Source organism: Sporobolomyces salmoneus (genome assembly GCF_050403485.1).
Source record: "Sporobolomyces salmoneus JCM6883 DNA, S_salmoneus_JCM6883_v1_ctg11, whole genome shotgun sequence".
Lineage (NCBI taxonomy): Eukaryota > Fungi > Basidiomycota > Microbotryomycetes > Sporidiobolales > Sporidiobolaceae > Sporobolomyces > Sporobolomyces salmoneus.
The window spans coordinates 295,838-318,930 of record NW_027481152.1 but is presented as its reverse complement, the minus strand read 5'-3'; the positions used below and the strand labels follow the sequence as shown (position 1 = coordinate 318,930).

Below are 23,093 nucleotides of genomic sequence, written 5' to 3'. Positions count from 1 at the left end.
AAGATGGCGAGAGCTCAAACGTGATTTATTGACCTTGAGCGAACATAATTAGCTCGAGAGATATTGAAAGATATGCAACGACGACAACGGAAGTAGGAATTAACGACAATCTCTACACAGCTAAGCGGATCTAGTCGAACCCGAAGCCAAACTCCTTCTTAAGATAAGCCTTCACCGTTCCCGTCTTCATTTCGACCCATTCGACATCCCTCCCCTCTAAGCTCCCCTTCGCATCGTGTCCTCCCGTCGTGTACACCTTTGCTGTCTTGCCCTCTCCCTCTTTCTCCGCATACATCATACTCCTCCTAGCTCCTCCCGTATTGGGTAACAGTTTCGTCACCAACCAAAATTTCGTGAAACTTGCGATTTCTTCGGAAGTCGCGGAGAAGTGGTGATACAGCCGGAAGTCGAGGAGAGGGACGGAGATCACTTGGAAGTGGAATTGAGGAGACCAGTAACCGGGTGAGGAAGGAGTGATGGGAAGCGCAATAGGGAGACCGGGAGGAGTGATGCGACGAGAAAAGGTCCAGCCTTTCAACTCGTCGATAGGTCGGGTTTGAGAGGAGCTGAGAGGAAGATATTCTTCGACGAGGCGGAAAGCTTCGTAGTCGTTCAGTCCGCGAACTGTTTCGCCGTGAGAGAGTTTGATTCTGTTTCGTGAGCGAAAGAGTCAGTTCAACTCTGATGGGCATGTAAAGAACGGTCAAGCTTACGGTACTGGAGCCGCCCAAGGTCCCCAAGCTCCGTCAACTGATTGAGAACGAGAACGACAACGAACGAATCGCAATGAGTTTTCGAACTTTGAGAGAAACAGAAGATTGCACAACGAAAGCAAGCTCACCGAGGTATCGTCCATCACTCCCTTCCCAGTCCGCTAACATCATCTGATGAGTCAAAGTACCCCATTTCCATCCATCCTCATGAGTCAACGGGTCATTCCCGAGCGATTTGAACGTTCTCCCGACTAATTCTGAAACCCTGAACCCGAAAGCCCTGAGAAACGCCGAGAACGTGGCGTTGATAGCTGTCGACTCGTCATCCTGGTCAGTCGAATGATTGCTATGACTGGGAAGAAAGCTCGAACGCACCGAAACAAAACGCTCCTTTCCGGTCAACGACGATTCTCTCAAACGCATCGACTCCTTCCGGCATTTTCCCCAGCGCCTCACTTAGCTTGATGTCTGTAGAATCTGCGCTGTTCCATTGTGATTCGGGGACGTGAAGGGTAGAAGTATCTTTCGGGATATTCTCGAGTTGAGCGAGTAAGAGTTTCGATAAGAGCTCGAGAGAGGGCGGTTCGGAGAGGGTCGGTGGTGTCAGGTTGATCCGGGATAGGTAAAGTTCAGCCTGCTGTGTTGTCAAGACGTTCTGCTTGAAGGGATCTGCGGGGATACCGTCCATTCTAAGTCGAGTGAGCTGAGCGTTGAGGAGAGCGGGATGGAGGGGGCGCAGGAAAGAGGGAGGGGAAGGCGTGAGAGAAGAGAAAGAGAGGCAGAGAGGACGAGGGCACGAAGGAGTCAAATTTGGGGAACCGGAAATAGCCTATTTAGCCGCAAAGAGTCGAAACGAAGCGACGAAGGCGATGCGATGAGTTTTACTTCGAGCTCGAGTCTCAGAGCACTTCATCGACAAAGCTTCTCGCTTACTCGGCTCAAAGGAGTTAAACATGTTGACAGCTAGATTGAGACACAGGAAGTTTAACGGAGCTCAAGCAGAAAACAAAGGAGAAAACGCACACAGAAACCAAAGACTGTCTATTGGACCTCAAAACCAGTCCTCTCCGACGTCCCTCGTCGAGATATCTCCCAGATCGAGCCTTGTCACTTCTGTTCCCCCTCTCTTCTCCTTCGTTGTCTCGACCAGAACTTCTCAGAGATGAACCAATCTCGGATGTATTTGGGTTGCTGTTCGAAAATCACCTCGATTCCTCCTCGCTCACACTCCTCCATCGCTTGTAGAAATTCTGCCTTCTTGATGATCGCTTCGTTTGGAAAGGAATGCAGTGACGAATCCAGGTAAATCGACGTGAGGGGCGAACCTTGCAGTTTTCGACGGACCGAGATGAAGCGCGCGATCGCTTGGAACATGTACGACCGCCAATGGCCGCGAGTTCTGATCCGAAGGTGTTGAGCGGATGCGAGAGACTGAACAGTGTCGGGAGCCGAGAGCTCGTCCTCGACGACGTCGACCAAGGTGCGGGAAGGGTAGGCCGAGAGGAGACTGTCGTTGAAAGAACGGTAAACGTCTTTGCAGACGCAGATCGCGTCAAGTTGTGGGAGGAGTCGGGCCAGGTTGTTTACAACGATTTCGTCGAGTCGAGAAGCAGCGAACAATCTGATTGTGAGGGCTCGGAGCGATGGTAGATCCTCCGGATTCAGCATACACCCTGTTGTCGAGCTCAACAACTCACCAGCGAGGGTGAGAGATCGAAGAGACGAGAACGAGCGGGGAATGGGGCAGCGAAACGTATAAATCTGCAGGTTCACAAGCTCTGAGACGGCGCACGGATAAAGTTTCAGCAGGGTCTCCATGAGTGGACTATCTTGATCTTTAGACTCACTCGAAGGTTCGACCAAAATTCCGAGGTCGAGATAGCCATCCATGTCATAGTTCGCAATGACCAGACTTTCGAGGCCTTTGCATCTTCCCAGAAGCTCCTTGATGGGCTTGGCTTCCAAGTACCTTCCCGTAACGAGTTCCTTGAGTTCCAAGGTCTCCTTGTCGACCGCTGCCAGGCGGTGAAGCTGAGGATCTGACTCGATATAGACGATTCCGAAGAGAAGTGTTTGTGCGATCTCGCGGAACTGATGGGATACGCGGGAGAGGGAGCAGAGAGTGCGTTGTCGCTCGGTGTAAGTGCTAGAATGGTAGGTGCGAGGAACGGTGGCTTCGATGATGTCGCGGAGGAGTTCGGTAGGAAGAGAAGAGAGTTTGTCGGTCATCGCGGGAAGGGTCGAGGATGCAGAGAGGGTCTTCGGAGAGTACCTTCTTCGCTCGCCCAAAGCGAAACCGGGTCAGCTTGGCGCAAAGAGGGAGGCGGAGAGAGATTCGTGGGAAACGAACAAGGAACTAGTCGATCAGACTCACTCAGCTCGAGTCCAGTAGCTGTACACAGCCTCTGATCTAGCAGGGATCCGTCTAATTTTGTTTATCCACGCTTTCACGAGAGTCGATGGGCTCGAGAGAGATCAAATTGATGAAGGTCAACTGGCGGAGACAGAGGGGGCGCGGGGCGTCGAGGACGGGCTTGGTCCTAGAAGAGAAGTAGATTGAAGTGTTCGCGAGCAAGTCGAGCGCTGAACGAGGTTGAAGAGTGGGAGGATGAAGAAGAGAGCGAGATCCTTGTTTTCGGCTCGACGATCGATGTCTTTGCTCCCACGGAACCGGACGAGAACGACACAGGTATACTCTACGGACTCGTACAGAACCCGAGTGAAGCAAAAAAAAAAAAGCAGAGGAGAGGTCAAGACTCGGAACAGCGATTCCGCGAGCCTTTCGAGGCTCGAGGGCTTCTCTCCCGTTCTCGGATCCAAGTAGGCAGCTCGCAAGTTAGGGACAGGTGAAACGTGCTCGCAGGATCATCGAAAAAGGGGAAGACAAACATGAAGACTCAGAAGGAACAAACGAAATAGAAAACGAGCAATTCGAAAACTTCCTCAGCGACTTCCTGTCCCAATTCGTGGCTCATGCTCGTCATCTTCTACCTTTCCTTACACACCGTGCAAATCCGGTTACTCCATCTCTCTTCTCCTCCGTTGCCTCGACCAGAACTCCTCCGAGATAAACCAGTCTCCGACCCGACAGACCTGTTGCTCATAAACGACCTCTATTCCACCGCGACGACAATCCTCCAACAGTTGTCGCATTTTGCCAGATAGGTCTGGCGAATCGATCTGAGTGGGGTGTAACGAGGAATCGAGATAAATCGATTTGAGGGGCGAAATTTTTCGACTGACGGCGATGAAGCTCAAGATAGCCTGCATGTGGTCGAGAGAGTGGCGCGGGCGACTTCCAAAACGGAGGTGATGAGCGGTTCTCAGAGGTCGAAGGAGATGCCCGTGGTGGTGCAGGCCGAAGTCATCGACCAGGATTTTTGGCAGGTGATCGTGAAAGAGGCCGCTGTTAGCAAGATGGTAAGTATACGAGGAGATGATGATGGCGTCGAGCTGGGGGAGTAATCGCCCGAAATTGGCGTCTTCGAGAATGTCCGAACGGTGCGCGAGGCGGCCGAGTCCGAGCGCTCGCAAGGACGGCAGCTGCTCTGGTCCGAGAAGGGGTCTTGCAGCGGAGCTGAGGGAATCACTGAGGGTCAAGGATTGAAGAGACGTGAATGGGCGCGAAGCGGTACAGTCGAAGTCGAAGTAACACCTGTAAAAGCGAAGGTGGATGAGCTCTGGCAAAAGCGCAACAAAAGTCTCAGTATCGTCTTCACGAGTGAAACAAAGTAACATCCAGACTTACCCGATCTCTCAACCAGAGCTCGAAGGTCCATCGGGTTCCTGTGCACCGCGGAGCGCATGATGACAAGACTTCCGAGTCCTTTCGCTCCTTTCACAAGCCCCTCGACAGTTTCAACTCTCAGCTCATGGTTCAGTACAAGTTCCTTGGGTCTGAAAGCCTTGTTTCCTATCGCTGTAAGGCGGGCGAGCTGGGATTCCGTTCGAATGTCAATGATTTCGCCGAGAAGTGGTTGGGCAATGTCGCGGAATTGTCGCGATACGAGGGAGAGGGAACGAAGAGTAGCTTGTCGATCGTCATACGAGGTGGAATGGTAAGTTCGAGCGATGGACGATTCGATAATGTCTTGAAGGAGTTCGGGAGGGAGAGAAGGGGATTCGTCGGTCATCGCGGAGAAGTCGAAGGGTGCTGAGAGGCTCTTTTGAAAGTTTCTGTTTCGCTGGCTTGGAGCAAAACCGCGTCAGCTGCAGCTTTGCGGGAAGAGTCAGCCGGAGAGAGATTCGTGCGAACCGAAAGACAAAAGTTGCTCAGACTCACTCAGCTCGAGTCCAGTAGCTGTACACAGCCTATTCTATCTAGGATCCACCTGAGACTGTTTCCGCACGGCTGACGAGAGTTGAAGGGGCTCGAGAGAGATCGAATTGATGAAAGCGAACGGGAGACGCGAGAAGGACAGAGGACTGGCGAGAAAGTGCTTGGCGGTGTAAGAGCAGTAGAATGAAGGGTTTGCGAGCGAGTCGAATGCTGGGGAAGGTGAGAGAGCGATGGTAAGAGGGAGAAGGAGCGAGCTGATTGAATCGGCTCGTGGTCTGTCGTTGAAGCGAACGAGAACCGCCACGCCAGCTTGAGAGCGAGTAGCAGGTACGTCTACAGCTCAAAGAAACAAGAATGAGAAGGAGGACCCGCAACGGGAAACGCGAAAACGACCAAAATCACTCGTCCTTCATTCTCTCTTCCAGGATTGAACGAATCAAGCTGAATAAGTAATATGTCAACACGATAAGTCCACAACCCTCACAAATACCCGTTCGCTCTCTCCCTAGAAGAGTCTCTCCTCCCCTCCCTTGACCGCTCCGATCCCTCCTCTGAAACTCCTCAATCCTTTGCCCATTCCAACCTTACTACCTCCACTACCACTACCTCCAGCTCGAGTTGGGGTGTTGAGTTCGGTACGATGAGTTTCGTTCCAGAATCCGTTTAAAAGATCTTTCAACTCGAGTTTTGGCGGAAGATCGAGGGTCGGTTTTTTCCGAGTTTCCGTTTGGGCGGCTTCGATAGGGTTCGAGCTCTTCGTGGTCGAGCTCGTAACTGTCTCGTCCGCCTCCGTTGTGGTTGTCTGAGGTTGAGGGGAAGACTCGAGAGGTGCCGAAAACAACGAAACGATTTCCTCCAACTTATTCCCCTTCTTTTTCTTCATACTAGCTGGTACCGGTCTCAAAACCGACGGATAATCTTTATCGTTCGGATCCAATTTCCTCACTTTCTCCTCCTCCTCCTCTTCTCGTTTCCTCTTCTTCTCCCCGTCTCCTGCCTCGCTCAAACCCTCGAAAGTCGCGCGAGATCGAGCCTCGACGATTCCGGCTTTACAGAGAGTTCGAACGAGTTCGTAGGCGAGGAATCCGAGGATATCGAGCAATTCGTCAGAGAGTGAGGTTGCTGCGTCGAGGAGGAGGAAATCTCGGAATTTCTTGCCTAAACGCACCCAGTACATCATTCGTCAGTTACGAGCTTCGAGAGAGGAGAGAATAGGGAAGCGAAAAGGAGGGGAGGAAGGAGAGGACGTACTCTTGCGGTAAACGAAAGTTGCGGTCCTCGCAACCGAATAATGTTCATATTCTTCTCTCGTCATCTTTTCCGTTAACTCGTTCGCTTCCTGCAGGCTCTTCTGCTCAACACTACTCTTCCGAACAGTGAAGTAAAAAGTGAGCTTACTCTAAGGATCTCCCGATTAACTTCATAAGCTTTCTTTTCCCCAACCGACATCGAAGACGATCCCTTCTCCTCCCCGAGTCGTTCTTCTTCCCCATTCGCTAGTGGCGGAGGAGTTGAGACGCTAGAGGATGATGTAGTGGTTGAAGCGGAGGCGCTGAGGTATTCGATCCAGGGATCTTCCAATTCCCACCTCAAATTGATCCGAGATTTCCCAACCTTCAAGTCTTTTTTATCTGTACGAACAATCGCGTCTTAGTCGTCGTCTTTCTCAAAGGTCGACTAAGAGCGCGAGGAAAGTAGTACCAGGTTCTTCAATCCCATCAATCTCATCCTCCTCCCCTCCGGCTCCTCCTGTCGAATTCATCCCTTCCGCTCTAGTCTTTTTCCTAACATCTTTCCAACTCAAATACAGTTTCAACCTCTCTACTTTCGAAACATCATCTCGAATGACAAAGAGTAAGTCTTCAATTTGAATCATCGTCGAAGAGGTCGAATGAGGTTGTTGAGGTTGTTTCGTCGTTGATTTACCCGTCGTCGTCGTTGTGACCGAGTGAGTCGATGCATGCAGTTTCGCTGCAATGATCTATCTCCCTCATTCCGGGTCAGTACAGCCAGAGAAAGGGGAGAAGGGAGAGAGAAAACGAACGAGTTGAATCAATTGTTGTCTAACGACATCTTGAATGAACTGCACAATCCCCGGGTCCGGAGACTTGATCAACGTGAACACATAGATCATTTGAGTAATTTCGATATGGTATGAAGTCTTGCTCGTGCTCGTTGAGGACAGAGAAGGGAGGAGGGAGTTCGATGAAGAAGTCAAGGATGAGGTCGCGACTGCCGTAGATGACGCTGGGGCTGGTGCTTGTGAAGAGGTAGAGGCTGTCACCGCTACGGAAGTCGACATGTCGAGTGATCGGTGAATGGAGAGAGATCAAGAAACAAGATCGCGCCGAGAGCTCGCATCTCTTTCCGCCCCTTCACTCCGCTTTACAACGAAATGGCACCCAAACGACCAGCGGATGCCTTTGCCCCTTCCTCATTCCCTACGTGAGCTAGCTCTCCGTCCCTCTCGGATGACGTTCCCCCTCCGTCTCTCTCCACCTTCCACTAACTCCCCTTGCTCCCTCCTCTCCCTTACAGTGATCGATCCACGACTTCCCTCTCCGGTAAACGTCAACGCTACGCCCCCCCTAACGCCTCTACAGTCCTCTCCGAACCTCTCGCAGACGACTTGGAACTCGACCTCGAAGGTACCGGTGGAACTCAGAACAGTAAGAAAAAGATTGTAGTAACTGATGGGTACGATAGTGATTCGTCTGGAGGGGAAGATGAATCCGGGTTCGGAGGGGGGAAGCGCCGAAAAGCAGCAGAAGGGGCTCAGAAAGCGGGAGAGGAGGAGGAAGATGAAGACATGTTTGGAGCGGTGGAAGACGAGTTGGATGGGAAAGGAAAAGAATCGGAACTGGAGAGGAAGAAGGGAGGGAAGGAATGGTTAGAAATGGGGGATATTGAAGGTCAGGAATTCTCGAAACGCGATATGAGAGACGACGAAGAAGACGCAGGAGTCGATGACGGCGAGGAGGAAGAGGAGTTGGAGGAGGAGTATGAAGAGGTAGATGATCATGCGAATGATGATGATGCTCCTAGGAGTAGGAGGAGTAAAAAAGGAATGGGATTTCAACTCTCGTGAGCTCCTACCACCTCTTCCCTTTCTCTTTCCCTTCTCACCGCAGAACCGAAGCCAACTCTGAGTGGATGATAGCTCATTCAATATGCAAGAAGAACTCGCCGAAGGACGTTTCTCCGCCGATGGTTCCTACGTCGCAAACGCGATCGATCCTCTCGCAACTCACGATTCCTGGTTGAACGGTCTCTCTAAAATGCAAATCAAACAAGCACGAGAAGCTAAAGAACGAATGGATGCGAAGAACCGGGAGAGGGAAAAGGAAGAATCGATGAGAGGGGAAGAACAATTGACTCAATTGAGGGATGACTGTTTGATTGGGTTACTGAGCGAGGTGAGAGAGGGGGAAACGGTTGCTGGAGCGTTGAACAGGCTGGGAAGGAGTAAGAAGAGAGTGGAACAACTACAACAAGATTCGGAAGGAGGAGGACGAGGAGGAGAATCCACGACGAAAACATCTTCGAAATCGATCTCGAGGTACACGAACAAGATCAACCGACTCACTCATTTCGCTTCGACGTTACTGTCGTCGCATGGAGAACTCGAGATTTACGATCAACGTTACGAAAATATCATCAAAACGCTCAAAATGGAAGGAGCCGTTCGACGAGATTGGGTTCCTCCGACAGATACGGACGAGGATCAAGAGATCGAACGAATAGAAATGATGGAATGGACTCTACGGGAACAGGAATCGAAAGAACAGAAGAAAGGAGACCTTGCGAGCGGATCGAGGGACGGTCGATCAAGGGTAGTCATCTCTCGACCAACGACAACAGGATCGACAGCGGCGACGGCGAAATATTGGTATAAATGGAATCCGGCGCCAGAGGGACAAAACCCAGATGAAAAGTATGGACCGTTTGAAAGGAACGAGTTGGAAAGTTGGATTCAACAGGGTTATTTTGGGGACAGCGAGGCGAGTAGGATCTTGGTGAAGAAGGACGGGGATCTGGGAGAGTTCAGGAAGTGGAGTGAGATGCGGTAGGAAGGGCTTTCAACGAAATGAAGTGCAAAAATTCGTTAGAAGTTCTCTGCAGCGAGCCTGTTTCGCATACATCAAGCAGAGGTCTCATTCGTTTCACATCGGGCACGCAAGAAGGACGATCAGAGTGAGCGAGAGAAAAGAGAGAAGAAAATCGAGCTCAACTCGAAAGTCGAAACTCGATATGGCGAAACGCTGGAAGATCAGCGACTGCCCTGGTGGCTCGACATTGCGATCTTGCAAAGGATCCTATTCCTGTATCAGCTTAGCCAATACCAGGCGATCTCGATGAATCAGCGAGTCAAGAGTCACCGTCACAGAGAGAAACTCGACATGGATCCCATCCCGAGAATCCCGTCTGACAACCCTAAAGTTCTCGATCCCCGTGAGGCCACCGGCCGAGAACGAGCGCTCGAGGGCCTCAAACCGCATTCTGTGGCCTCGGGGACCAGACCATGCAGTATCTCTTTGTGTTGAGGCGAAAACGAAAGAAGACGGATTTGTTCCAATTTTGCCAGATTACCGGTCGTTCTTCGCTTGCTGTGCCAGAAGAGTCACGTATCACTTCGCTATTTCCACTCCGAAGCTTGAGGAGAGCATAGTAGGATTCCTAGGGATCTCTCAAACAGAGTTTTTGGCCCATTTCGGGAGGGCACCTTGCGCAAAAGTGTTTTGGTGACGTTGGTTTCTCCGGCATCGCTCACGAGCTTAGCAATACGAGGACCGCTTCGTGTACCGCTGGGTAAGAATCAACCAGTAAAAGAGAGAAATGAAAATCGAGCTCAACTTGAAAGTTGAACCCGACGTGACGAAAGGCTCAAAGAGAACCGAGCGTTTCGCCCTAATGTTCGACACCGCGTTGAGCCTATCACGAGGAAAGAGAGCTCTCGAAGCTCTCGCAGGTCAAAGACACTGTCACTAAGCGAAATACTCGCAGCGAATCTTATCCCAGACATCCTGTTCAGTCACCCGAGTCTCTCCATTCGCGTCAAGTCACCAACCGCTCATGTCGAGTCTCAAATTTCTGTCCAAGTTGTTTATGACTTGGGGAATCAGACCGAGCGAGTATTTGCTCGTGTTGAGCCAAAAACAGAAAACCAAAACTGTCGAAGGTTGGCCAAATTCTTTCTCCCGTATGGCTCGCTGTGCGGACAGAGTCACGACTCAAGTATATCAGAGACACGAGAGAACTTGGCACAAGCTCCAGGGAAGTCAGGCGCAGCGGTTTCGTTCGAGTTCGAGAGTGAACCGTGCCGGTTTTGCCCCATCAATGTCCGTTTTCTGTCGCGTTCCTCTTCTCCACGAGGTCACATCGTAGCTGAACGAGACGAGAACTGATTCGATACCGGGAAGTAAGATTTACACAGCTTCTAAGAGTAAGCCAACACGACAAGCAAAACCAACGATAATGTACTTCTATTTTATTCTTCCGAACCCCTTGCCTCCTAATTCCTAATCATCCACTGAGATCAAGCTGTAATCGCCTGACTACTTCTCCTACTCCCGCCTCCTACAGCGACTCCCGTTCCTCTCGCCTTTTTCGTCTTTCCGAGCGTCTCCAAAAGCTTCGGTTCGTTCCATTCACTATTTTCCTCTTCGACCTCCTCCTCCTCCTCGGGTTCCTCTTCGTCCGTCTCATTATCCACCAGGTATCTCGAATGTGCAATCGAAGATGTTGAGATCGGAGGAGGAACTGGTTTGAAAGGAGGTTTCGAACGTTTCCCCGCTAACGACGGTCTCGAAACGGCCGGGAATTCGGAGATCGATGTCGGAAGAGGCGGAGCAGCGGCTTCAGGTTCGATAGTTGAATGGAATGTAGTGCTGGAAGATCTCGGAGCGGGTTTTGTTGACCTGCGAGGTTTCGGATGTTTGTTCCCCGGGTTCGTGGAGGTGACGGGGACGTAACCTTCAGGTCTCCTCATCTTCCTGTCATCATATTCACAACGTCAGTCACGGAGCTAGGGGACCAGAGGAAAGTAAGGAAGGGGGCGACAAACGTGTTGAGTTTAGGCAAAGCGTAATTGACGGATTTTCGAGCTCTTCGACCCCCTCCTCCTACGGCGAGTTCGTCTTCCTGACTTTCTGAAGGAGTAGCTGCTCTCGAACCTGAAGAGCTCACGAAAACCCAGATGAGCAACGATCTTCAGAATGAAAAGAGAAACTGAAACTCACGAGATTCGACCGGTTCTTCCTCTCCTTCTTCCTGCTCAAGAAGCCTCTCTTCCTCTTCAACGACAGGAGTCCGACTTCTTCCTCTCCTCCTCTCAGGTTCAACCTCCACGACCAATTGTTCCTCTCCCTCGAGCGAAGCTAGCGAAGATTGAGACGCTTTCAACGCCTCCTTTTCCCGTTTAATCGATTCCTTCCTCGCCTGTAACATAGCCGATCCCTTGTTCTCCCCTATCGGTGTTCGTTTCGACGTTGCGGAAGGTTTCGGTAAAGGTATTTCTTCTTCTCCAAGCTGCTCGACCTCGCGCTCATCATTTTCCCTCGTTCCTGGTTCCACAACAGTCGAGGGCTGTGAAGGTAAGATACTCCTCCTCCTTGCGCTTCTGCTGCTCTTCTCTCCCGCCCGAACGTGTTCCACCTCGACTTCAGGAGTTTGTTCGATTTCGAGTTCCGGTTCGATTCCCTCCTCCTCCTCCTGTCGAAGTTCTTTCCTCCTCGAAGGTCTCGTCGCCAAACCACCTCCCGCCTCTGTTGTCTCGGGTGATCCTTCGCTTCCCGATGTTGTTGTCGTCGTCGTGTCGAGAGTAGGTACGAGTCCAGACTTCCTCCTCCTCTGAATCGAATTCGATCGAGAACTACTCGTCGTTGATGTTGAAGGGGCGAACTCTTCATCTCGATCGTCTGATTGATATTTCGTCGGCTCGGGTTCGGGTTGAGCGTCTTCGTGATAGTCTCGAGCTGATTCGAGGATTGAAGTTGAATTCTTCCGACTACCATTAGTACTGCTTGTTGACCGACTCGAAGACGCTTGCGAAGAGGAGGGAGTGAAGGTAGAGCTAGAACTCGAGCCAGGAGTTGAGCGAGGTTGAAGGGATTTAGCTATCAAGAGAGGTCGAGATTTCGTTGAGGTCGAGGACGATTGGGATGAAGGGAGAGGCGGGGAGCTAGACTGAGCTCGAGAGGAAGTCGAAGGGATTGGTAGTGGAAGCGGTAGAGGCGCCGTATTTGATCTGTTCGACCGCGAATCCAAGTTCGTCAGAGAGGAATTCTTTTCTTCCTTCTGAGCAAGGAGCCGACGAACCTGACTTCTGGGCCTTCCTCTTCTCGAACTATCAGGTCCACTTCTCCCTCGCCTTCGTCGATCAAGCTCAATTCAGGAGCTTCTGCGATCAATAATCGATTCGAAAGGTTCATTGAGCCTGGTCGATCTGATAATGAGACTTTGAGGGATTGAGTTGTTGGGATCGGTCTTCTACTACAACGAGATGATTGAGATTGTCGAGTTGAGGATGAAGCGGAGGTAGATTCTGTCGGAGGAGAAAATTAGGTTTCGCAAGAAGGAGAGAAAGAGGCAGGCATGTACGAGAAAAGGAAGGAGAAGCCTGACGAGTTGGCAGAGTGGGCGCCAGAACTGTCTGGAAAGCTTGTAAAGCAGTCATTGCTGCCGCGAGAGCTTGTCTCATAACCTGTTGCTCTCACAAATGCTCAGCTCATTCTCCTCGCAGAGCTGAAACGCTTCGAGAAGACGGACCTCTACCTGTTCCTCATTGACCCCACCATTGACTCCACCCCTCCTCTGTGTCCGCTCGAGTTGTTCCCTCAAATCTTTCTCATTCTCTTCGCTTCGATGCAGCCGATTCTTGACATTCAATAACTCTGCTTCTGTCTGTAATAACGTGCCCTTGAGGGAGAGGTTCTGAGCTTGAATCACTGATCGATGTTGTAACAGTTCCGCGTTTGTTCTACTCAGAGAGAGGAGAGAGAGAGAGAGAGAGAGAAAGTTGAGTGAAGAATTCCCTCCGGAGAAAGAGCAGAAGAGAGGACTGACTTGTGTAACTCAGAGTTCTTCGTGATGATCTCTTTATTCTGTGCTTGATGTTTCTTCCGAACTACACATCCTCCACAATCAGCACGACAGGGAGATGAGAGGGAAATAAGATGTGAATACGAACAAGCTTCGAAAGCAGCCAACATTGTACCAAACTGTTGATTCGATTGTTGAGGCATTCCACTCAACCTACGAGTCGTCATCATCTTGACTCTTCTATGGCTGACAGTGTCGGAAGCAGTTACTGATCAAAAACAAACAAACCGCGATCGAACTTTCCCTTCCCTCTCTTTCTCCCCACTCAATCCCCGCCATGTTCGTTCCTCCCACCTAGTTCTCTCATTCGCGTACTAACCCGATCATGTACTGTAGGGCGGTCGGTCGAACCCCCTACACACAGCAAGACAAAGACCTCCTCGCTCGATTCCTCTCGACTTATCCATCTCACCAACACTCGAAACCTACTACGTTCCGGGAAGGAGTCAACAGCGGGCGATTACCGAACCATTCGGAACAGAGTTGGCATAGTCATTTCAAGGATCATCGCGAGGATATCGAGAGGAGGATAGAGAAGATCAAGAGGGAACGAGCACGAGAGAAGGACAAGGACAAGGGGAAGGGGAAGATGAAAGCTACGAACGAAGAGGACACGGAAGAATCCGAGGATGAGCCAACGGTCGAAAAGGAATCGAAGAAACGAAAGAATCGTCCTTCAACAACTTCAGCCGATGATGATGATGATGAATCGCCTAAGAAGAAGAAACCAAAGAAGAAGAGAGTCCCGTTCGATGATAAGAAAGATTGGAGACGTTTGATGATTGCGCTCGGGGAAGCTGAGAAGAAGAAATGGCAGAAAAAGGATATTTACGTTCATTTGGCTAAAAAGGTACTCTCCACTCTCTTTCTCTCGCTTCCTTCTTCATATCGACGATTTGCACGGACTGATACGAGAGGAGTTCGTGGAGAAACAGTACCCGGATCATACAAAGGACTCGTGGCAGAGTTATCATCGAGATAATCGAGACGAAGCGGATAATGCAGCGAAGCGTTACCTCGAGCAGTTGGAATCGGAAGACGACGATTCGGAGGAGGAGGAGGAGGAGGAAAAGGACAAGGAACCTTCGACGAAGAAGAAAAAAGTCACTCAATCTTCCGATTCGAAACTGAAAGCGGACCCAATCGCGAGCACGATCCACGGGAAGAACGGGAAGAAGAAGAAGAAAGAACCGACACCTGTACCGCCTAAGAAACAGCAGAACGATGATGGATTCGATGAACCTTCACCTTCAGTTTCAGGATCCGACACTTCCGCTCCGAAATCGAAACCGATCAAGAAACCTCCTCCCCCACCTCAAGTTGTCGCCTCTACTTCTGCTTCCACTTCGACTTCCACTCAAGCACGTCGTCTCGCTCCTCTACCCGTCTCGAAACCAACGACGACAAAGAAGACGCCTCATCCGAGTCAAATCCAGAATAAACGACCTCAGGTTCTAGTCCTGGCTTCTTCACCTCCCCCTCCTCCTCCACCTCCTTCTGCTCGTCGACCAGCCCCTCAACAACCTTCACAACTCGCTTCGCCCTCGACGTCGAAACCTCTTTCCACGCAAACTCAAAATCGTCCTTCCGTTTCTTCCTCCTCGAAACCGACTCAACCTCGTAAACCCTCAATATTTTTATCAACAACCTCTTCTCGACCTCGTCATCGTCCCGTCCCTCCTCCTCCAGCTCCAAAACCCCCCTCATTCATCGTCGCTACTACGACATCAGCAGGTCAACAACTCGAACCGGTTACTCAATCGCCTCGTTCGACAGAGAAAGCGGCATCAAACTTGAAGAAAGCCGTCGAAGTACCTCTACCTCCCGATGAAGCTGATGACGAGCTCGATCGGATCTCGAACGGAGGAGGAGGAGGAGGGGATGAGTATGGAGATTTCGAGAACGCGGAAATGAACGAAGAAGAGAAAGAAGACGATGAGGAAAAGAAACGGGATCAAGAGGAGGACGATAAGAGATTGGTAGAGGAATTGACTAGGGTTGAATGGATGGATTGGATGGATTTGACCAAACAACAAGCGTATGAGTGTTTAGCGAAACTCGTACGTCCTTCCTGACCCCTCTGTCCTCTCTCTGCCGCTCTTTGCTCATACAAGGTTCTTCCTGCGATGTAGTATCCGTGGTACTCTGCAGTCGAATGGGAGGAGCGCTACAAACTTCGAACGAGTTCATTCCTCCTTCAAATCGCTCACTCGCTCGCAGCGCTCGAAGCGCTCGAAGAGGTTCAACTACAACCCGACGACTTCGAAACGAAAGTATTGGAAGAGTTAACGAGGTGTGAGCTATTAGGGATCGAGAAGAATCCGATTGTTTGGGAAAATTTAGCGGGAATGGTGAGTCGCCGCAAAATCCTTCACTCCTTCCCTTCTTCTCTTCTCTTCTCCTTTGAGTCGGAAGTCTGAGCTGAAAAGGAGTGGATTTCTTGTGGTCTGGCTTGCAGTATCGACAATTAAGTAAGGAGGAATGGAAATCGAAGTATGAAGGGACGAAACGATCGGTTTGGCAGAGAAGAATCGCGGAAAAAGTTAGATTAGCGGAGGAAATCAAGCGTAGGAGAATGAACAGAGTCAACCCGAAGACGAGTGGGACGAAGAAACGCGACAACGCCGGCGCGGGTGAGAGGAAGAGGCAGAGAGAGGAAAGGGAAGCGGAGGAAATCAAGAGACGGAGGAAAGAGAAGGGGAAATATCGAGCGAGAGATGAGGATGATCAGGATGAGAGGATGGAAGAGGTTCAACCTACTCAGTGAGTCGAGTTATCCGATGCAAACAGTTTCACGAGACTGATTGGCTCGAGATCCTTGACTACTTAGACCGGTCGTCAGGGCTTCATCCGGTCCCAGCTCGACCGCTCTACAATTTATTCCTCATGCCACGACTGCCCCAGCCAAAGCATCGACACCGACCTCGACAAAATCGACTCCCGCTCAGAATCGAGGATCCTCAAGATCCGTTCAACCCGTTTCTCAAGCCTCCTCCACTCGTCCACGCGCTTCATACGGCTCTCATCCCAATCGCGCTCCTCCTTCGCTCACCTCCGCTCGCCTCGAACCCCCGACTCCTCCTCAAGCTGAAGCCCAAGCCCAAGCTCAACTCCGTTCCCCCTCTCCCGTCGCCCTCAAAAATCCCTCTTCCTCATTCTCTCCTCCTCGACAGCCCCCGCAGGAACTCGAAGGACCCACGACTCCCCTCCGTTCTCCTTCCTTCACTCGCCCGAGCCCGGCTCCTTTGTCAGAGGCAGAAACGGTTATTCATCATTCTCAATATTCAGTTCTACCGAGTCCTTTCAAACAAGAATCATTGTTCGGTCAATCTGAATCTGAGAACGAAGACGAAGACGACGAAGAGCCGGGGACCGAGGAAGGTGATGGGGAATTCGTCGAGGTAGGAGAAGGGAACGGGAATGGGGAGCAAATGAAGATGGAGGTAGATGAACCGATGATGGGAAAGGGACCGAAAAGAACGGATACGGCAGAAACGACTTCGTCGGATCGGGAACTCGTGAAACAACTCGAGGCGGCTGCTGCTGGGAAAGAAGTCGGAGAAGAAATTGGGGAAGAGTGGGAAATCGTCGGTAACGGCCATGAGGATAAGGACGAGGATGAGGAAATGGGACGCCCTGAACTCGAGGTCGGACAACAAGGGGACCAAGAAGAACCTGAAGCTCAAGTTCCCGATCTTCAGCTGGGATTCGACGTCGACAGCGATTCCGATTCCGATTCCGATTTCGACCCTTCGAACCCATTCATCAATCTCGACCCTTCCGAACCTCCTTTCTCCCCATCTCTCACTATCGGATGTCAACTCATCGCTCAGGATCATCTCAAAGTTTTGAATCGATTCAAAACGTTACGGGAACGAGAGGGAGAGAATCGAGCGGAGGAGGAACAGGACTTGGAAGGAATGACGGAGATGGAGAGGGAAGCAGAGGAATGGACGAGAGACGAATACGAGATTGCTCGAGGGATGGTTGCGAATCAAGTAGGCGAAGGAACGGAAGTTGAGGAAGAGATGGAAGTCGAAAAGGAGAACGCTCGGCTTGAACCGGTTAACGAGAAAGTTCGGGATGGACGACAAGGAGGAGGAGGCGTCAAGGCTGGCAAGAACCGAGCCGCTTCGTACGTGGAGACAGATCGACTACCGACGAGGAAAGCTCGAAAAGGTACTTCTATCAGTTCCGAAGATGTCGGAGCCTGGAGGGATCAAGTCGAACCGGGTCAAAGTCCTCCTCCACCTTCTTCCGTTCGACCACCTTCTGTTTCTCCTCGAATTCCCCGTGCCGCCCTCGAAGCCTCCTCTTCTCCCCGAAAATCTCAACCTCCTGTACCCGTCCCTACCTCTACAACCATCGCCAACGTTTTCGTTCCCGCTCCGACAATCTTGAATGAAGTAGCTCCTCCGGCTCCTACTCGACAAATTAACCCGGAGAGCAACAGAAACATCTACGAAACTCTCGAAACGATCGCGACTGAACTTTCTCTCCCTTTCGAAGTCGTAGACGGAGTCTACTGGTGCGCTTGTTGTCCGCAGAATCTTGATCTCTTCAGAGAAGTCACGCGACTCTACTCCTCAGATCGTTGCCCTGATGAAGGGACGAGAGAATGGAGGATCGCGAAGAAGAAACAACTCGTCGTCGAATGGACCTATGAGGACGATAAGATCTTGTTGACGGGTACGGAGGAGGAGAAGAAAAAATTGGAGAAGAGGAAAGAATGGAAACAAAAGAAAGATGGGAGGGAAAGGATGAATACGAGATTGGAATTCCTCAAGAGGTCGGGGAAAGCTAGTTTGGAGAAATTGCCGAGGCAAAAGTATGTACGACCGAAAAAGGAAGAAGCGAACGAATAGTCATTGTCTCTCTCTCTCTCTGTCGTTGGTTTCGTTTAGTTTGTTGTTGTTTCTCGCCGCTCAGAGTTTTCTTTCTGTTTCAGTTCCAACCTTGTTGTCGCGTTCACTCGTTCATCATGCTAATACGAATCGGCTGTCACTCTGTTCCTCGTCTTGTCCCTTTTGTTCCCCGACCCTCATTCCTCCTTCTCCCAATCCTCGGTTCCCTCTTTCGCCTGAATTGTAAACTCGCCAATTGAACAATACGAAAGATTCACGGAAGATCGTATTGGACTTGCTTTGTCGATAGTGATACAATGTCGCGACGAAGAGCGGAAAGAATAGGAGGACAAGGAAGAGTAAAGAGCTGAAAGGGAGGAAAAGCGTTTGAGCGAAGTTCTTTCACGGAGTAGAAAAGTTCTTTTTGCTTACAACCACGCGAGAGCTACATCAGCTTGTAGCGATACACACATAAAGTATCCTCCACAACTGCTATACAACCCTGGTGTCGACGAATGAAGTCGAGCGACCGTTGCGAGCGTGAAAAGGCCGAGCAAGACTAGAGAGAGGAGTTCGACTTGGAGTGATACCAACATCTTCCGTCGTCTAGTCGAGGTGGGAGTGACAGGGGAAAGGAAGAAGGAAGCGTGGGCTACGGTGAGGGCTGGACAGACGAGGAGCTGCAAGTTGAATGATCGGGCAGTGAAGTCGTGGTGAGCGTTCTTGGCCTGTTGACAGAGGAAGAGGCTACTCACAGCGGGGACAGACTTGATGTAGCCTACAGTAAAGTGCAACTGGTAGGCGAGAGTCGCGATCGACATGAGGCAAGTTGCGATTGATGAGACGGCGAGGAGAGAGAGGAAGGAGAATTGCCAGGCTGGGAGCCATGAAGTGTCGGTCAGGTACATCTTCAAATGAGTGTGTGGTTGCGAGAAAGCCGGAGAAGAGCACAGTACGAATCGGATAGAAGGTTCGAGAGCAAAAAGGGTGAAACGCAACAAGAGGCTCGAGCCCTTCGTCTCGTCGCGTCTCGCTTGCGTTGTTAGCGTGAGTGGATCAAGTAGAGTAGTGCAGACAAGCAGGTCGAGCAGACGTTTTGAGCGTTAATTTCGCGACGGAGAGTTTCCCGAAAGTCAAACACGGTGGAAAAACTGGTTTTCTCACTCTTTGAGCCTAAGAGATGGTTCTGGCCCCACTGCAAGCATGCGATAACTTGTCACCTGAACCCCGTCAGAGCGCTCTAGCGATGGATTACAACCCTAAGAGACCCCTTAATTGAGTAGTGTTGAACAGGTTGTAGTTCGCGCCGAATGGTGTGCGCTGACGGAGGAAGTACAGACCGGGCTTCGATATCTTCGATATGGACTACGGGAGCTGATCACTCTCTCTTCCTCTTGTGCACGAAGTTCCGTAGCGACCGTTTCAACGTAAGTGGCCGTCGAGAATCATTTCTTTTTGGCTTTTGTAGTCAGAAACGGGAGAAACGGAACAGAAGCTTGAATGAATCTGCCTATAGTAGCCTGCACTCTCTCTCCACTAGCCGAGAGCGCGCATCTTGACAGCGAAAAGATGGGTCGAGAGGGGGGAATCGAGGGAAGGTGGTCGAATCGGCTCCCCGTGAAACGACAGACTCGTACGCCCCAGTCGAATCAGAGATAGAGGTTGAATGCATACCTGAGCAAAGTATCGAGGGTCCCGATCGTGATGAGCTGTCGACAGAGAGCAAAAGAGATGAAGGTTCGCTGATCCTCTTCTTCACTTTCTACCCTTCACTCGACTTAGTCCTGCAACCCCAGCACACCCAGAAAGATGGAGTATCCGCCTCCCGCCACCCGACTGTGAGTCCGCGCTCTCTTGACCCTCTTCCGACTTTGTTCACTGATCCTTTCTCTCCGCAGAGCTCTCCCCTCGATTCGCGAATTCACGGCTTGGATGACAGTGGATGGGAAAGATGCGCCGATGTACGGAGTCGAACAACAGGGGAACAAGACGATTTGCTATATCGAGAGTCAGACGAATCAGACGTTCGCTTTCAACTTCAACGTTTCTCGTCCAATCAAGGAATTTGGTGGTATAAAACGAGTCGACCTTTCTCGGGTTCGGCTTTATCATCTTCGAGAATTGCAGTCCCAACGGCGAAGTAAGTCGATTCGCCAACCTCGAATCGAGTGATCGCTTGACCTTCCTCATTCTTCCCGAGAGGGATAACGGATCTTCGAAGCAGCAGCTATCGTCAACGGAGAATCGTAAGCACTCTTCTCCGACCAACCGCCGCTCTGGATTCTGAAAATGTCGCTGCCAATGTTCTCAGCCAAAGAAGGTATTGCTTCAACGTCCTACTTCCCTCTTCACGCGCAATCACCGGCGTTCGTACTGGCCCAGTACGTGCAATCGACCATGCCTCACAAAGGAGTAGCTGTATGCTAACATTCCGCGACAGGCGACCGAACGACCATTTGTTTTTTGCGATGTTCCAACGACTTCCGACGCTCAACTCGCGTCGGCCGACGAAACGATATTCAAATCGCTCGGCTCTGTATCTCTCCAAATTTGTAGATATTCGAGCAAGACTCGCGTTGAGCAACCGCCGAAGCACTATCCAAATGTTTCAGGCCCTCCCGTCGTTCACGAAGATTCGAAAAAAGCTACCCTGACCCATGCAGTTTCGTGAGCCTCTCTCGCTTCGATGCCTAGGTTCATCTTGTGACTCTCTAGACTGACTGAACTCCTCTCCTCCCTTTTCCCAGTTTCGGCGCTTCACAAGCTACCGCGTCAAAACCGTCTTGGAGATACAAGTACAATTGGATCGACCGCTCGAATCGACCTTTCCACGTCTTCGAGTTCCGCTACCGTAGTCGAAGTAAGTCCGAGCACTCTCTTTTCTAGCGAAACGATTCTGAGTCTTGTTTTGTTGCCACAACCAGCTATTCTCGAATTGGAAAAATTCATCGCTCGTAGGTCCTCCTCTTCGATCTCTTCCTCCCTTCTCACTTGAGCACTAACCCTACTTCTCGTCTTAGCTGCCGAACGTCCCCGCTCCCTCTCTACGTCCTCTTCACCCGCTCCTCCCATCGCCGGTCCCTCCAAATCTCGCTCAAATTCCGCTTCCACCTCCACCTCTCATAAACATTCGAAATCTAAACCCAAACCTCAAACGATTCGTCATCTCAGACGATGAAGACGATGCTGTTTCAGGAGGAGGAGGAGAACTTGCTCGACTCGAACGCGAATTGAAACAACTCGAAGAACAAGCGAAACTTGTCGCTCGTAAAGGGATCAAACGAGAAGCCGGTGAAGCTGTGATTCCTCTTACGGAGAGAAGTCAAGGATCTTCTTCCGGAGGAGGAGGTAGTGGAAGCGAGAGGAAAAAGATCAAAATGGAGAAGGGGAAGGAAGAAGTACTTGTTTTGAGTGATTCGGACTAGTTGAATAAAGGGGATGGAAGAGGAAAGAATAGGGTTCTCGCTTGAATACGTTTCTCTGTGTTGGTCTGTCTCTGGTTCCGGGTTTGGTTTTTGGCTTCGTTCTTTCGTTTTTTGTTGATTGTTTCCTTTTTCTAGTCGCACTCTTCGGTTACCTCAATCTCGGATAGCATTGGATACCTTTGACTCTCATCTTGGTCTGGCCGTCTCGTTGTCTCGGCGAACAATGCGAAGAGCTTGAGGTTGAAGAAAGAAAAAAACCTCGGGTTGCGAGAAACGAAAGGTGAGTCAAAATAGTTGCGATGTAGTTAATATATCAAGCGAGTGAGTAACAGATATGCGATAAACCCTTGAGACATACAACATAATGCTAGAAGCTGAGAAAACGCGAGGGTATAACCGGCGATTCCGAAACCAAAAAAACCCCAAACAATCCATGTCAATATTCAGCCTCGCTAGCTCACTCCCTTCACTGGTATAGGCGGCACCTCCCTCAAACCTCTATACCTTTCCCTCATCCTAACCTCCGGTCTCGGGCAAACCACTCTTTTAACGAAACTTTCCTCTTCAATCGGGAATGCGTATTTCTGACTTCCTCTACTAGTCGGTATCAGATCCGAAGCTGGTAAATATTCCCATGAATCCCACTCTGCATCATCATCGTCGTTCAAGGAAGCGTCGGCTGAGTTGGGAGAGGGAGATCGGAGTTGAGGAGTTGAGAACCGATGCAGGAGGGGAGAACGGGGGATGAAGAGATGTAAGCCGCACGTGGAAGGGTGATGGGAATCCGAAGAGGGGAGAAAAGACAAAGGAGAGGAAGATTTCGAACGAGATCGGGATTGAGCTTTAGGGGAAGGAGGCTCGGGGAACAGGAGGGGAGGTGTCGAAGGACCTTCGTTCGAGGGTGAAGAAGTTCGGGAAGATGGGAGGGAGAGTGAGGGGGTTTCGGGTGTGGAGAGGTCGTCGTTCGAGGGTGGAAGAGATTCGACGGATTCAGGTTTGATAGGCCCTGCATAATCAAGCAGAAGGGATGGGTTACAGAATACTGCAGAGATATTCACTGACTCGTCTCTTACCGGCAAACTCGCTGAACCAGACTCGAAGAGCTCCATTTTCTTGTCGTTCTGCGAAAACGAGAAAACGAGAATCAGTCTTCTGCCTTGCGGCGTCTCAAACCGGATATAAGCACCGCGCGAGCTTACCGAGATCCCTCGTACATTGTTCCGTGAACCTCGAGCCTGAACTACTCTTCCCACTCGAGCTAAGGGAGCTACCTCCAAATTCGAAACTTCCTTCTTCCGCCTCCGAAACCACGATCGAAACCCCTGACTCTCGTGCTCCTCTGCTACTTCTGTCCCTACTATAAGTTCTCGTTGTCTCCCAGCTCGGTTCCCTCATGAATTCCCTCCTCTGAGAGACCGGCGGACTCGGTTCTAAGCTGTAGGCGAGGTTCGTTTGAGGGAACGGCATCTGCACTGTTTGAGGTCGTTTCGAGCGAGGCGACGAAATCATCGATGACTTCTTCGAGGACGCAGAGGACTGAGCAGAGGCCGAAGGAGGCAGGGGGAACTCGAGTCGAGGAGAAGATGAGGAGGTGGTGGTAAATTGACTGGAACGGCGAATCATGACGGGATCATCGAGGGTCGGAGCTCCCTGTAGTGTCCACAAAGCAAGAGAACCTTCAGAGCGAGCGGTAGAGTGATCAGTCGAGAATGAAACGCTGATCGAACTCCAT

At 50.9% G+C, this 23,093-nt stretch overlaps 10 protein-coding genes across 10 annotated transcripts; 3 read left to right on the top strand and 7 right to left on the bottom strand.

Annotated features, from left to right (window-relative positions):
- Positions 1–130: 130 nt before the first annotated feature.
- Positions 131–1,401, bottom strand: JCM6883_002892 (uncharacterized protein; the record flags this gene model as incomplete). Its single annotated transcript, XM_076630684.1, has 4 exons — positions 131–650; positions 714–750; positions 842–1,024; positions 1,089–1,401. 4 exons carry the CDS (start codon positions 1,399–1,401, stop codon positions 131–133), a joined length of 1,053 nt encoding a protein of 350 aa, XP_076489421.1.
- A 419-nt stretch (positions 1,402–1,820) lies between these two features.
- On the bottom strand, positions 1,821–2,942 carry JCM6883_002891 (uncharacterized protein; the record flags this gene model as incomplete). The annotated part of the gene is made up of 1 exon (XM_076630683.1): positions 1,821–2,942. The coding sequence occupies one exon, from the start codon at positions 2,940–2,942 to the stop codon at positions 1,821–1,823; it is 1,122 nt and encodes a 373-aa protein (XP_076489420.1).
- A 1,367-nt stretch (positions 2,943–4,309) lies between these two features.
- On the bottom strand, positions 4,310–4,846 carry JCM6883_002890 (uncharacterized protein; the record flags this gene model as incomplete). The annotated part of the gene is made up of 2 exons (XM_076630682.1): positions 4,310–4,368; positions 4,462–4,846. The coding sequence occupies 2 exons, from the start codon at positions 4,844–4,846 to the stop codon at positions 4,310–4,312; spliced, it is 444 nt and encodes a 147-aa protein (XP_076489419.1).
- Positions 4,847–5,497: 651 nt separating this feature from the next.
- On the bottom strand, positions 5,498–7,294 carry SPT3 (transcriptional regulator SPT3; the record flags this gene model as incomplete). The annotated part of the gene is made up of 5 exons (XM_076630681.1): positions 5,498–6,150; positions 6,244–6,331; positions 6,391–6,623; positions 6,694–6,973; positions 7,037–7,294. The coding sequence occupies 5 exons, from the start codon at positions 7,292–7,294 to the stop codon at positions 5,498–5,500; spliced, it is 1,512 nt and encodes a 503-aa protein (XP_076489418.1).
- A 93-nt stretch (positions 7,295–7,387) lies between these two features.
- JCM6883_002888 (uncharacterized protein) lies at positions 7,388–9,062 on the top strand (the record flags this gene model as incomplete). Its single annotated transcript, XM_076630680.1, has 3 exons — positions 7,388–7,437; positions 7,531–8,076; positions 8,153–9,062. 3 exons carry the CDS (start codon positions 7,388–7,390, stop codon positions 9,060–9,062), a joined length of 1,506 nt encoding a protein of 501 aa, XP_076489417.1.
- A 1,466-nt stretch (positions 9,063–10,528) lies between these two features.
- Positions 10,529–13,262, bottom strand: JCM6883_002887 (shugoshin family protein; the record flags this gene model as incomplete). The annotated part of the gene is made up of 8 exons (XM_076630679.1): positions 10,529–10,985; positions 11,057–11,165; positions 11,232–12,238; positions 12,310–12,535; positions 12,592–12,694; positions 12,760–12,970; positions 13,057–13,117; positions 13,181–13,262. 8 exons carry the CDS (start codon positions 13,260–13,262, stop codon positions 10,529–10,531), a joined length of 2,256 nt encoding a protein of 751 aa, XP_076489416.1.
- Positions 13,263–13,417: 155 nt separating this feature from the next.
- JCM6883_002886 (uncharacterized protein) lies at positions 13,418–17,957 on the top strand (the record flags this gene model as incomplete). Its single annotated transcript, XM_076630678.1, has 5 exons — positions 13,418–13,942; positions 14,028–15,152; positions 15,225–15,443; positions 15,551–15,855; positions 15,923–17,957. The coding sequence occupies 5 exons, from the start codon at positions 13,418–13,420 to the stop codon at positions 17,955–17,957; spliced, it is 4,209 nt and encodes a 1,402-aa protein (XP_076489415.1).
- A 114-nt stretch (positions 17,958–18,071) lies between these two features.
- On the bottom strand, positions 18,072–18,844 carry JCM6883_002885 (uncharacterized protein; the record flags this gene model as incomplete). Its single annotated transcript, XM_076630677.1, has 3 exons — positions 18,072–18,303; positions 18,369–18,616; positions 18,692–18,844. 3 exons carry the CDS (start codon positions 18,842–18,844, stop codon positions 18,072–18,074), a joined length of 633 nt encoding a protein of 210 aa, XP_076489414.1.
- A 901-nt stretch (positions 18,845–19,745) lies between these two features.
- Positions 19,746–21,361, top strand: JCM6883_002884 (uncharacterized protein; the record flags this gene model as incomplete). The annotated part of the gene is made up of 9 exons (XM_076630676.1): positions 19,746–19,774; positions 19,835–20,076; positions 20,161–20,182; positions 20,248–20,317; positions 20,377–20,603; positions 20,684–20,796; positions 20,861–20,890; positions 20,957–21,013; positions 21,108–21,361. The coding sequence occupies 9 exons, from the start codon at positions 19,746–19,748 to the stop codon at positions 21,359–21,361; spliced, it is 1,044 nt and encodes a 347-aa protein (XP_076489413.1).
- Positions 21,362–21,813: 452 nt separating this feature from the next.
- Positions 21,814–22,984, bottom strand: JCM6883_002883 (uncharacterized protein; the record flags this gene model as incomplete). Its single annotated transcript, XM_076630675.1, has 3 exons — positions 21,814–22,367; positions 22,435–22,482; positions 22,561–22,984. 3 exons carry the CDS (start codon positions 22,982–22,984, stop codon positions 21,814–21,816), a joined length of 1,026 nt encoding a protein of 341 aa, XP_076489412.1.
- Positions 22,985–23,093: the final 109 nt, after the last annotated feature.